Here is a 13,983-nt window from a genome sequence, read left to right as displayed (position 1 = left end):
AATGGAACAGCTTTTCTTAGAATGATGACCGTTGGTATCTTTTGTGAAGTGCGTCTTCACATATTTTGCCCGTTTTTCTACTGGCTTGCTTACCATTTGCTTTGCAGAGCACCTTTATATATTCTGGAAACAAGCCTGTTGTTGCTGATTTGTTTGTAGTATCTTCTTCTAGTGTGACTTGACTTTCACTTTCTTCAGTGGTTTTGATATGCCAAAGTTCTTAACTCTGATTTGGTCCAGTTCATCAATCTTGTCCTTTATGGTTTGTGTTTATTGTGTCTTGGTATTTTCCTCTGTCCTGGGATCATGAAGCTATTATGTTATTTTCTAAAAGGTGTATTGCTTTGCTTTCTGCACATTTATCTACTGTCAGGAATTCATTTTTGTGCAGGGTGTGAGATAGGAGTCAGCTTCTTTTTAAATCCATGTAGATACTCAGTTGATCCAGGGGCATTGATTTAAAAAGTAGCCCTCTTGTCACTGCTCTGTAATGCCTACTTTGTCATAAAATTCCCCATAGGCCCGAGTCTGTTTCTTTTTCCTCTCTGTTGGTGTATGTGTCTGTCCATCAACTGACAGCGCATTGTCTTAATTCCTATGATATTGTAATACATCTTGATATCCACGGGGAGCAAGTTTTATCACCTTATTTTACCAAAAGAGTGCCTTGCCATTCATATTATCACATGTATTTTGGAATCAACTTGTTCTTAAAAAAAAATACATGTTTGTGTTTATTGGGGTTTTGAGTGGAATTTTATTGAATGTTTAGATCAATTTGGGAGAACTGAAAATTTCACAATACTGAGTATTCCAACCTATACTTCTATCTTTGTATTTATTTTAGCTATCTTTAAAAAATTTAAAAATTGTTACATAACTTTTTGGGCAGATATTTATTTTGGCTAGATTTATTCATAGGTGTTTATTTTTATGCAATTAAAAATAGGAACATTTTTGGCTTGTGAGAATAGAAATGTAATTTTTTTCATATATATTGGCTTTGTATTAGTCTTACAAAGCTTATTAATTTTATAATGCATCTTTAGATCTTTCAGTGTTTTTCTTTTTTTTTTTTTCTGGAGACTGAGTCTCCCTCTGTCACCCCAGGCTGGAGCGCAGTGGCATGATCTTGGCTCACTGCAAACTCCGCCTCCTGGGTTCAAGCAGTTCTCTGCCTCAGCCTCCGGAGTAGCTAGGATTACAGGCGCCCGCTGCCATTCCCAGGTAATTTTTGTATTTTTAATAGAGATGGGGTTTCGCCATCTTGGCCAGGATAGTCTCAATCTCTTGACCTCGTGATCTGCCCTCCATGGCCTCCCAAAGTGCTGGGATTATAGGCATGAGCTACCGTGCCCGGCCCCTTCTAGATTTTGTTTTATGCAGTTATATTTTCCATTTAGAATGATAATTTTTTCTTTTTTTGCTAATTTTCATACTTTTATTTTTTTCTTGCCAAAATTAGTTTGCTAGGACTGCAGACACAATGTTGAACAGAAATTGTAGAGTGGATATTTTTATCGTGTTCCACTCTCAGAGAGAAAGCTTTCAGCACTTCATCATTAAGTGTGATGCTTTTTGTAGGTTTGAAAAAATATATCCTTTGTGAAGTTAAGGAAGAATCTTTCTCTTCCTAATCTGCTAAGAATTTTTAATCATGAATGCAGTGGATGTTAAATTTCTCAGATGCTTTGCATCTTTTGAGGTGATTAACATAATAAAGGGGAAAGTCATGCTATTAATATGGCAAGTTACATGGAATGATTTATTGTTAAGCCAGTAGCACCAGGACAGTCACTAAAATTGAATTTAAAAGAATGGATAGCTTCTAAGATAAGTATTGAAAAGTTCTTTTAGTTTTTGTATGAGAATTATTTCACTTTCTAGGAAGGTGTATTTTACAGATCATAGAATTATAGGTTGGTGATTAGTAATTGTCTGTTCACTTTGCTGATGCATTTCTTTATTGTTGGCAGTATTGGTCTTAATCTTTATCTTTTAAACAATGTAGCTAATGTATCTAGGTATGGATTTCTTTTTCCTTAGTGTACTGTGATACACTGGGCTTCTTGCATATGTGGCTTGATGTTTTTCTTCAGTTTTTGGAACGTTTTCAGCCATTATCTCTTCAGGTATTGATATACTCTTTCTTTTTCTTTCTTTCCTTCTTCTTTCCTTCTCTCTTTCTTTCTCTTTCTTTTTCTTTCTCTTTTTTTTTCTTGGACACAGGATCTTGCTCTGTCACCCAGGCTGGAGTGCAGTGACATCATCAGAGCTCACTGCAGCCTCAACCTCCTGGGCTCAAGCGATCGTCTCACCTCAGCGTTCCGAGTAGCTGGGACTACAGGCTTGTGCCACCAGGCCTGGCTAATTTTTGTATTTTTTTGTAGAGACAGGGTTTTGCCATGTTGCCCAGGCTGGTCTCAAACTCCTGGGCTCAAGTGATCTGCTCGCCTTGAAAGTGCCAGGATTACAGATGTGAGCCACTAGCCTGGCCTTTTATTCTTTTTGAAGGGGTAAAATTCAGTGGTTGATAGTACATTCACAGAGTTGTACAACCCATCACCACTAATTTTAGAGCATTTTTATTGCCCCATAACACAAGCTTCATAACCATCAGCTATTGTTTAAATAGCTGTTTAAAAGTTATTTCTAATTGTAGTAAGATATACAGAACATAAAATTCACCATGCAACTAGTTTTGTGTACAATTCAGCGGCATTAAGTGCATTTGAATTATGCAACCATCACCAACATGTATCTCCAGAATGTTTTTCTGTTGTAAAACTGAAACCCTGAAGCCATTAAATAATAACTCCCGTTTCTCCCTTCCACAACCCCTGGCAGCCACCAGTCCACTTTCTGAATCAGTGACTTTGACTACTCTAGGTGCTTCATGTAAGTGGAACCAGACAACATTTGTCTTTGTGACTGGCTTACTTTACTCCACGTAAAGCCTTCAAGGTTCATCATGTTGTAGTATTTCAGAAAAGGCCTAAAGTTCCATCGTATGGGCAGACTGGTAGACTCCATTTTGCATATCCATTCATCTGTCAGTCAACACTTGAGTCGTTTCCACCTTTTTACTGTTGTAGGTAATGATGCTGTGAACCTGGGTTTACAACTGTCTTTGGAAACTCTGCTTTTACTTCTTCTTTTTTTTTTTTTTTTTTTGAGACGGAGTCTCGCGCTGTTGCCCAGGCTGGAGTGCAGTGGCCGGATCTCAGCTCACTGCAAGCTCCGCCTCCCGGGTTTACGCCATTCTCCTGCCTCAGCCTCCCGAGTAACTGGGATTACAGGCGCCGCCACCTCGCCCGGCTAGTTTTTTGTATTTTTTTAGTAGAGACGGGGTTTCACCGTGTTCGCCAGGATGGTCTCGATCTCCTGACCTCGTGATCCACCCGCCTCGGCCTCCCAAAGTGCTGGGATTACAGGCTTGAGCCACCGCGCCCGGCTGCTTTTACTTCTTTTGGGTATAGGCCCAGAAGTAGAATTGCTGGAATCATATGGTAATACTATGTTTAATCTTTTTTGAGGAACTGCTGTAACCATTTTCCACAACAACTCTACCATTTTACACTTCACCAGCAGTGTTCAAGAGTTTCAGTTTCTCTACATCTTCACCAACACTATTTATTTATTATTTTTTAAAATACCATTCTGGGCTGGGTGCAGTGGCTCATGCCTGTATTCCCGGCACTCTGGATGCCAACACAGGCAGATTGCTTGAGTCCAGAAGTTCAAGACCAGCTTGGGCAACGTGGCAAAACCCCTCCTCTACAAAAATACAAAAAATTAGCTAGGTGTGGTGGCACGTGCCTGTAGTCCCAGCTACTGGGGAGGGGGCGGGGTGCTGAGGCGGAGGATCCCTTGAAGCTGGGAGGTGGAGGTTGCAGTGAGCCGAAATCACGCAGCTGTACTCCAGTCCTGGTGACAGAGTATGATCCTATCTCAAAAAAATAAATAAAATAAAATAAAAATAAAATTCTAATGAATGTCAGCCATTGCTTTATACCTGTTGTGTCATTTCTTTTTTTGAATTCCATTTAAACTTAACATTTTCTCTCTATTCTCTCTTCCCTGTTCTTTTGAATTTTCCATCTTTTTGCCTTTCTTTACTTTATTCTGGATTTTTTCTGCAGACTTAGTTTCCTGTTTAGTTCTCTTCATGTATTTACAGTGCACTTAGGAAAAAGAGCCCATTCGTTGAGTATTTAACTTTCTCTTGTATTATTTGTTTAATCTGTGTAACTTTAAAAGTTGTCATTTCTCTACCCAAAACTTTAATCATGTGTCTTAGACATAATAAGGCTTGTTATTTAATTTAATTTATTTATTTATTGAGATGAGGTGTCTCTGTTGCCTAGGCTGGAGTGCAGTGGCACGATCTCCACTTGCTGCAACTTCCGCCTCCCAGGCTCAAGTGATCCTCCCACCTCAGCCTCCCAAGCAGAGTGGCTGGGACCACAGGCGCCCGCCACCACGCCCAGCTAGTTTTTGTATTTTTTCGTAGAGATGGCATTTCGCCATGTTGCCCAGGCTAGTCTCCAACTCGAGCTCAGACAATCCGCCTGCCTCGGCCTCCCAAAGTTCTGGGATTACAGGTGTGAGACACCACACCCGGCCTGACTTGTTATTTTGAAGTCTGTTTGTAATTATTCTCCTATCCACGCATCCAGAGTTCAGGTTGGTCTTTGTTTCTGCTAGTTTTCATTTATTTTGTCCTGTGTGCCTGGTTATCTTTGGTTGTGTTTCACATGTTCTCTTTGAAAAATTGTTACAGGAATAGGCCAGGCGCAGTGGCTCACGCCAGTAATCCCAGCACTTTGGGAGCCGAGGCAGGCAGATCGCTTGAGGTCAGGAGTTCGAGACTAGTCTGGCCAATGTGATAAAACCCCATCTCTACTAAAAATACAGAAATTAGCCGGGCTGATAACACATCCCAGCTACTCGGGAGGCTGAAGCATGAGAATCTCTTGAACCCAGGAGGCAGAGGTTGCAGTGAGCAGAGATCGCACCATTGCACTCCAGCCTGGGCGACACAGCGAGACTCCGTCTCAAAAAAACAAACAGCAGCAACAAAAGAAAAATTGTTACAGGAATAAACCAAGGACTAGATTATTAAGATGACGTTTTCTTTATCCAGAAATGACATGTGTTTTTATCTGCTAAGGGCTTTTGGACACAAACAGTCTAAACTCACTTTAATCTGATGTCAGGGATTAGAATTTTTTTCCGGGCCACCCAGATGCTTGGAAACTGGGCTGCAGTCCCTGTGAAGGCTGTTTTATTTCCAACTCACTCTCCTCCTAATGTCTAGCCATTTGGGTTTCCAGCACACGTGGTGGGGGTTAACTAGGCCACCAACTTTGGAGGGCTTTGGAATGTAACCTTTGCCCTCCTAGATGACCCACAAGGTTATTAAAGTGATTCTCTGCACCCTTTCCCAGTATATACATGGCCCCAGGGCAAAGAGAACCAGCTGTTGCAGGCTCATGTCTGTGGATTTTAGTTGTTTGTGTTTCTTGACCTGGAAGTTCTTCTGTGCCTTCTTAGTTCTCTGATGCTGCAGAAGTTCTTTTATATCCAGCATTCTTAGTTGTGCTCGGCAGGAGTATTGGTCCCAGTGACCTGGTCAGCCCTCTTCTCTCTTTTACAAAAGGGTCTTTTAAAGGATTTTAGGATAAAGAAGATGTTGGACCTTGAGAGCTCATCTATTCCAGTCTCCTTCACATCAATACAGTAGGGTTTATCAATCACCTACCTTGTACCCAGCGCTGTGCTATTTATTATGGGAATTCTGAGGAAATGCAAGATGGTAGTGTTCCTTACATTCAAGGAGTGTAGCTGGGGAAACAAGCACAAACGTAGATAATTAAGTAAAATGTCGGAGGCAGTGCTCAAGGGTCACGCAGAGCTAATGGTGTTGGAAGAAAAAAATTACAAAAAATTTAAAGATTCTGAATGACTTTTATTTGTGATTTTAGAATCAGGTAACACCTCATTTCCAGGAAAGAGAATTGTGTATTCCATTGAGCCATGGAGAAGAAGTTGGTTTTATAGACCTAAGGGCTGAAGAAAGCAGGAACAGGAAAAAAAAGAAAGTACCCTCACCACGTGCCAGGCACAGTTTACATACACACTTTATTTAATCCTCACAACAACCCACGAGGTAGCTGTTACTATTGTCTCTGTTTTACAGATGAGGAGGTTTAGGCACAAAGAGGTTTTCACAGTTAATTATCAGAGTGGTCTTCTGGGCAAGGACTTTTTCATGTATCCCTTTCTTCAGTAGGGAAATGGAAGCCCAGGAGAAGGGCTGTGAAAGTACCTGGAACTGCCTTTTGTCCTCCTGGCTGGCGCCCTGGACCTCTCCTGTTCTGTTTCTCTGGGGACTCAGGTGCATCTACTGACTCAGTCTTCTTTGGGAGTTTCCACGCTCCCCAGTTCATCTAGGCAAGGCATTGAAACTTGACTGTCCCGGGCCTCGCGAGGCCTTCTCTGCTCAGACCTACCAAGTAAACTGCCGTCCTGGAACAGCTGATGTCAGCCTTCCCCCAAATAAACAACAGTCCTCTTCACCTTAGCCTTGAGCGATGTATGAAGGGATGTTTCTGTCATGAATAATACCCCTACTCGCAACCAGTAATGCAGCTGTGCAGATAAGCTTAAGATTTCACCAAACAAAAGCTAAATAACTCACTTCCATGATGGGCTGTTCTTTTTAAAAAATAAACTATTTTTTTACAGAAAAATTGCAAAGGTAATATCGTCTCATTGTAATATCTAACATTAGTGTGGTTTATGACAATCAATGAACCAGTATTGATGTATTATTATTAACTAGATTTCATGCTTTATTCATATTTCCTTAGTTTCTACCTAAGGAAAAATGTCATCTTTGTGTTTCAGACTCTCTTCCAGGATACCTCATTACATTTAGTTGTTATGTTTCCCTCGGCTCCTGTTGCTGAGACAGATTCTCAGAGTTCTCGTTTTTGATGATCTTGACTGTTTTGAGGGGTACTGGTCAGGTGTTTTGTAGGATGCCCCTCTATCGGAATTTCTCTGATGTTTTCCTCATGCTTAGACTGGGCTTAAGGGTTTTGGGAAGGACTATCACAAAGGCAAAATGCCGTTTTCATGACATCATACCAAGTGTGCTTGATGTTGACCTCCACTGTCTGGCTGAGGTTGTGTCTGTCAGTTTTCTCCGCTGGATAGTTACTCCCCCACTTCATACTGTACTCTTTGGAAGGAAGTCATAGTGTGAAACCTAATCCTTTTTAGCTCGAAAGTAGAGTCATTATTTTAAAGTGTTTATACCATTAAAAGAAAAATCTGTTTATAAATTGTTCTCTCTATAAAAGTTTTAAAAATTGTTTTCTTCAATATTGTCAAGTAGCCAGTTTCTTGCAAGAACATTTTATATATTGTGGGGATTATTGGGCCAATTTGGATTCCTTCAGTTTTGAAGCAGTGGATTTCAAAGCTGAATAGAAAAGTCGCAGTTTTTGCTTTTATCAGCCGCCAGACGCAGGCACAGGCTGCATGCAAGAAATCCTAACTGTTGCCCCGTCCTGTTTGGTTGTTGTGTGAACACTGGGCAGTGCTCGGCTTTGTGTTGGAAGCGTGTTTAATGAAGTCTCACAGTGCAAAACTGCTTCCTACAGAGGAAGGGTTTAATCTGGCTATTGGACCATTCCACAGAAAGCTCACTATTTAACTTTTTTTTTTTTTTGATACGGAGTCTCGCTCTGTCGCCAGGCTAGAGTGCAGTGGTGGGATACCAGCTCATTGCAACCTTCGCCTCCCAAGTTCAAGCGATTCTCCAGCCTCAGCCTCCTGAGTAGTGGGGACTACAGGCGTGCGCCAGCAGGCCCGGCTAATTTTGTATTTTTAGTAGAGAAGGGGTTTCACCATGTTGGCCAGGATGGTCTCGATCTACTGACCTTGTAATCCGCCCGCTTCGGTCTCCCAAAGTGCTGGGATTCCATTTTATGTGGTACAAAGGCCTACTGAAACTTCGCCTCCTATTGAAACTTTATCTAGACTACTAGGCTGGCTCAGCGTAAAGCTGGAGTTACATGACAGTCGAAGTAGATGACCGGGGTAAAGTTACATGGAAACCCTCCCCGTTTGCACAGCAAAAACTGAGAGAGTTTTTGATGAGAAAATGAAATCATGTATATTGTGCACCACCTACTGGTTTAACACACAGCTACAGGAGTGCAGCTTATTTGCAGTTTACTACTTTTTAAACTGACAAGTCTGGGAAAAGCGGTTTTTCATTTTTCCAAAAATTGCACCAAGGTAAAGCAAAGCTTTAGTTGATGCGGGTGTGTTGTGTAGGCGTTAGCAGTACTGCCCTCACTATGCGCTCATTGGACAGTAGCGCAACCCCAAGAAAAGGATGGTTGCGGGACAAATTGCGTGCGCTGCAAGCAGGAAGCGCCAATACCTGATTGCGTTGTGGTGATTAATTTGTGAGTCCCGCCCTAGTCGGTCTGGTAGCTAGCTTACCTCCAGCCTCCACGGCTTTCGACGACACCACCAATTCTTTGTTTTCTGAGGCTCCTGAAGGGTCGCAAAAGCGGCGGCTCGGTTTTACCCAGAAGACCGCGCGTCGGCCGCTCGAAAATTTGCATACGTTTTCTCGCCGGGGCGGGGCTGGAGGGGGCGGGGCCACGGCGCTCTCTTGAACTCCACGGGCGGCTACCCTGGGTTTGGCTACGCTGTACTGCCTTTTATTTCGTTTCTCCTCACCGAGTATTTTCCGTTATAGCTGTACACAGCTCTTTTTGTGGAAGATCATCCTTCCTCGTGCTAATCTCTTTGGTCCTCCAGTCGGCATGCGCGCTCTGGACTCTCGGACTGCGTCTGGGCCAGAAATGTCGAGGCGTCCCCGGAGCGGGTGGGCGGGAGCGCTGCCCCGCAGGCCGGCCGCTAACAGGCTCCCGGTGTTTCCCGCTGCAGGTGGTTCTGCTAGGCATGGACATCCTGTCCGCCCTGGTGACCCGGCTGCAGGATCGGTTCAAGGCGCAGATCGGCACAGGTGAGCTGCGGCACTTGTGGAGCGGACCCGGCCCCTTCAGACCCCCAGCCTTCCCTCGGTCTCCCGGCTTCTCCACTTAGCTGCTCCCAAACCCTCCCGGCCGCTACCCTGCCTCCCCTCCAGCCCCCTCGGCCTCCCTTCCGCTCCTCCCAGTCAGTCAGTCCCCGCCCTCCCCCGCAGCCCCCGTAGCACTCGCAGCCCCGGCCGGCCGCCCCGCTGCCTTCCCTTCCCGCTGGGCTTCCTGGCCTCTGGCCCTTCCCCTTCCCCATACCTTGTACTGGCTTCACTGTGTTCTCATACGGAAATTAGTAATACGTGTTCTAATATGAAATATTAGTGCCATTTTTATTTCTTATGCTAAATTAGCTGTCACCCTTTGTGCCAACCAAGTCATATTTGACCCTGACCGCGGTCCCCTTTAATGAGAGGCGGTTTTCTTTGAGAAATCCTGTAAAACCAAGCCAGTTGTATTTTTCCCCAGATGACTATGGTTGGCATTACTATTTTCATCTTGATTGTAAATGTCATTACAAGTGTATAGTAAACGTTCACTGTTATTCTGAAGGAAAAACGATGTGTCAGCAAAATGGAACAAACCCCACAGATTTCATAGATTTAAATACCTCTAAATTCCTGACCTCCGGTGTTTCATGGGGGCAGTATAAACACTAAGAAGCTCTATGCAACCATTTCCTTATGGAATTTCTCTATTTTACATTGGTACACATGTATTCTTTTCTGTTAAGTTTCTGACCAATATGCTCCTTCTGAAAAGGTCGTGAGCTATTTTCCCATTCTAGCACCGACTGTTTACAAATTTTTTAAAAAAAACCTTTACTTTTAGAAATTTGATATTTTAATAGGGTTCCATTTATCTCCTAAATTAGCTGAATTATTCAGGGATAGCTCTTGTTATAGAGGTTTGCAAGCTCTTAAAATAAGCTGATCTCTGGTCTATAGGTGCACTTGGAGCACTGGTGGGAGGGTCCACACTGGGTAGGTGGGGGAAGATGGACAGCTGGGCTCTGTCTCATGTGTGTTTGGGTGTGATGTAAAACTAAAAATACACAATGTTGATGAAATGTAAGATTATTCATAAGTGCCTACCCCTTCCACCCCCAAACACATATGCTGGAGCCCCCTCCTTGTCTTTTACCTAAATTTTCCTTTCTATTGACTCTTCCTATCAAGGTCTTCAATTTTTATCAGCTTACAAATACGTTTGGAACTGGCTGGAGGAACGTGGGGTAAGGAGGAAGACAAATAGTATATCTTTCCATGCAAAGGATTTTGCAGACTCTTTTGGTGACTCTCATGGATTTCAGCAAGGAGAGTAGAGCTGTGAGCAAAGATGAGTGGTTTTAGGAGGAGATACATCATTTGGGTCAGGGGTTTGTCTTCCCACATAATTGAAATAGCAGTACTTGGTGACCGCAGACCCCCAAATAGGGTTTCATTTGATCAGTTTCCGTTTTGATTTTCAGTGCTGCCAAGTCTAATAGACAGACTAGGAGATGCTAAAGACTCTGTGAGGGAGCAAGACCAAACTCTGCTGCTAAAGATCATGGATCAAGCTGCTAATCCCCAGGTAGGGGCAAGAGATGTGTTTTGAGGTCAGCTGGCCAGTGCGCATGCATGCAGTTGCGAGGGTGTGTGTGTGCTTGCACAAACGGTGTGACTCCATAGACTTAAGCTGATGTATTACAGATAAAAATTTTCACAGCATTCAATCTGTTTACTCATGCAAGATAGTTAAATAAATAAGTCACAAAAGTATGAGATGAATAGTGGATTTAACATGGGGGTATTGAATAAATTAGTGAATGTAATATACTTAGTTTTAATCCATTAGACCCTTCAGCTCATTTATGTAACCGACTCTCCAGTTGTCTGAAAAGAGGAAGCCGTGGTGTCTGGGAGTCAGGAGGCCTGGCTGGAGCCCTGGCCCCTGTCTTCTGGTTAATTGGGGCTGCTGGGATGGACCGAAACAGCCTTGCCTTCCCAGCTTCCACTGTCCTTTATTGGGAGGTGATGAGAAAAAGCAGAGGGCAGTGTGAGTGTGTGATCTTTGGCAACTCACTGGCTCTTTTGGCCTGGCTTTCCTCACCCATAAAATGAGGACAGTTGTACCTCCCTTTTAGGGTTCTTGGGAGAATTAAATGCTTGTGTAAATGAATGTGTTTTAAAAATTATAATTTAGTATACTTGGTAACATGATAGATGTCATCATTTTCCAGTATGCTCTTGAGAGGATTAAATGTGTTGGTAGAGGATGGGACTAATTTGGTACCCGTTAAGAGGCTTGCCTTCTGAGAGGCTTGCCTTACTAAGTGACAGCTGCAGCAGTCTTCTCCTTTCCTCACCTGTTCTTTGTCATCTACAGTACGTATGGGACAGAATGCTCGGAGGCTTCAAACACAAGAATTTCCGTACTCGAGAAGGCATCTGTCTCTGCCTTATAGCAACACTCAATGCGTAAGTCTGGGATGAGCCTGACATTTTTACCTGGCTGAATTTTTTTTAACTTTTTACTTAGAAATAATTATAGATTTACAGGAAGTTGCAAAGAAGTGTAGTATGAGGTCTCACACCCCCTTTACCCACCCTTGCCCAGTGTTAGCACCTTGAATAACTATAGTACAGCATCAGTCCCAGAACATTGAGATTGATACAATCCCTAGAACTTGTGCAAGTGTCTCAGGTAAACACATGTGCATTTGTGTGTATATGTAACTGTACAGTCACTGCAGGGCTCCCTCATGCTGCCATGTGTAGCTACATCCTGACCCCTAGCAACCGTGAATCTGTTTGAATTTGCACGAATCTGCTCTCCCTGCCTATGATTTTGTCATTTCAAGAGTGTTATGTAAATGGAATTATACAGTATGTAACCTTTTGAGTTTTATCTTTTTTTCACTCAGCATGATACCCTTGAGGTTACACATCACATTGATAGTTCATTTTCTTGCTAAATAGAATTCCTTGGTATAGATGTATCACAGTTGGTTAAACTATTCACCTGTTGAGGAACATTTGGGTGATTTCCAGTTTTTGGCTTTTATAAATGAAGCTGCTGTGAACATGCATGTACAAGTTTCTACACGAACATAAGTTTCCATGTCTCTTGGATCAGTGCCCAAGAGTACACTTGCTGGGTCATTTGGTAATTTCATTTTTAGTTTAAAAGGTACTGCCAGTTTTTTCCCCGGAGTTGTCCACACTGTTTTACGTTCCTACCAGCAACGTCCGAATGATCTGGTTTCTACATACCCTTGCTAGCCATTGGATGTTGTCACTTTTTTATTTTAGCCATTTTTATATGTGTGTAGTAATACCTCATTGTGGTTTTAATTTGTATTTATTTAATGGCTGTTGATGGTGAACATTTTTTTCATGTACTTATTTTTAGGAGAGGCTTTTTTAAAATTATAAATTTCAAGACTTTTTTTCTGGTTATGAAAATAATACTGTATATATCATAAAAATTTACACAAGGAAAAAATAAAGATTACTGTAATTCTGTTACCTTCAGATAATCATTTTATCCTAACCTGTAAAGTTATGTTATTTTTAAAAACAAAATTGAGATTGTAATGTTTATATTACTTGTACATTTTTTCCATCTTAATATGTTAGTTTTTTCAGTGCCATTAAATTTGGCCATATGTAGCTGAAGCTTTAAAAAAAAAAAAAAAAAAAAAAAAAAAACCTCTAGCCTTTGATCACAGTAGCTCCAGTTTTAGGAATTTATGGTAAGGTAGTAGGCAGATTAACCAAGAGATTTTTATTCACAAAGGCCATTTGTCATGGCAGGGATGGTGATGGTGAAAATTGTAACTCAAATGTGCCCCAGTAGGGTAGTACTTGGCTCAGATGTGCCCCAGTAGGTAGATGCTCTGATTTGATTGCAGTCTTTTCATCCAGCGGTATTGCCTGACTGTCTACCGTAGCAGAGGGCTCTGCCACAGCACACGGGAGAGTTAAACAAGGTCCCTCCAGTGACTCGTAGTTGGCTTACAGTGACAGAACAGCACTGCAGAGGCAGCACCTGTGAGGCAAGCGGGACCCGGGGTGCTCTGGCCCAGTGTTAAAGGGGTAGGGCCAGATTGGCCAGAGCCCTGGGGGACAGGAGGAAGACTCACCTGGGAGAAGCCACCCTAGGTTTTGAACTCTGTGCAAAGGGGCCATCGGACACATTTACTTTGGAGCCAGTGTGGATGGGATGGAGAGAGACTTGGTATGAGGTGGTGGTGGGGATTGGGGAGACACGGGAAGGGCAGGTGTGGGCAGACAGGCGTCTGTCTTTCTTCAGTTCTCACTAACAAGAAAGCACTCCTTTTGTTTTCAGCTCTGGAGCTCAGACTTTAACACTAAGCAAGATTGTGCCACATATATGCAACTTACTTGGAGATCCAAACAGCCAGGTGAGTGAGAAGGAAAACCCGCGGGGGAGGCCATTGCTTACAGACTGTTGAGATGCATTCTGGTGCTCTGTGTATACCCGATAGGTGGGTGGGACTGGAGTCCTAGTCTTCATAGAACAATGATTTTTTAAGAGATCCAGTACCCATTAGCATTTATAAAATATTTATACATTTAAATATATAAAATAAGTTTGCGTTTAAGTTTAAAATTGGTAAATGTGGTGGCCACTCTGCGCTCTTCCATACACAGGGCTGAGAAATCAACTAGCCTAGAAACTGATGTTTTCCAGACCAGCCTCCAAGATAAGATGTCTGGCCACCACCTCTGCAGCCAAAAGGGGTGGTGCCGGGGGTTGTGGTGCAGAATCTGCTGAGGTGGGGGAGAATGATTGGAAGAGGGTCTGAGGGGACTTTTCTGAGGTGATGGGAATGTTCTACATTTTGCTTTGTGGGGGTGGCTCCACTGTGTATATCATTGTGGAAACTCCTTGAACTCTGAACCCT

At 42.8% G+C, this 13,983-nt stretch overlaps 1 protein-coding gene and 1 non-coding gene across 7 annotated transcripts in view; one reads left to right on the top strand and one right to left on the bottom strand.

Moving 5' to 3' along the window:
- The window catches only part of CLASP1 (cytoplasmic linker associated protein 1), a 310,910-nt gene that overhangs the window by 111,738 nt on the left and 185,189 nt on the right, over positions 1-13,983 (top strand). For all 6 annotated transcript variants that reach the window (XM_050751936.1, XM_050751937.1, XM_050751940.1 and 3 more), the window contains exons 3-6: positions 8,977-9,055; positions 10,540-10,643; positions 11,439-11,530; positions 13,404-13,479. In XM_050751936.1, the coding sequence (XP_050607893.1) occupies positions 8,977-9,055; positions 10,540-10,643; positions 11,439-11,530; positions 13,404-13,479 (351 nt within the window). The remainder of the gene's footprint in view (positions 1-8,976; positions 9,056-10,539; positions 10,644-11,438; positions 11,531-13,403; positions 13,480-13,983) is intronic.
- On the bottom strand, positions 8,293-8,418 carry LOC126933287 (U4atac minor spliceosomal RNA). The gene has a single exon (XR_007718526.1). It is a non-coding gene; the product is annotated as a U4atac minor spliceosomal RNA (small nuclear RNA).

The sequence above is a fragment of the Macaca thibetana genome, chromosome 12, assembly GCF_024542745.1.
Source record: "Macaca thibetana thibetana isolate TM-01 chromosome 12, ASM2454274v1, whole genome shotgun sequence".
In the NCBI taxonomy this organism is placed as follows: Eukaryota; Metazoa; Chordata; class Mammalia; order Primates; family Cercopithecidae; genus Macaca; species Macaca thibetana.
The sequence above is the reverse complement of the archived record's forward strand: the minus strand, read 5'-3'. Positions and strand labels throughout refer to the sequence as shown.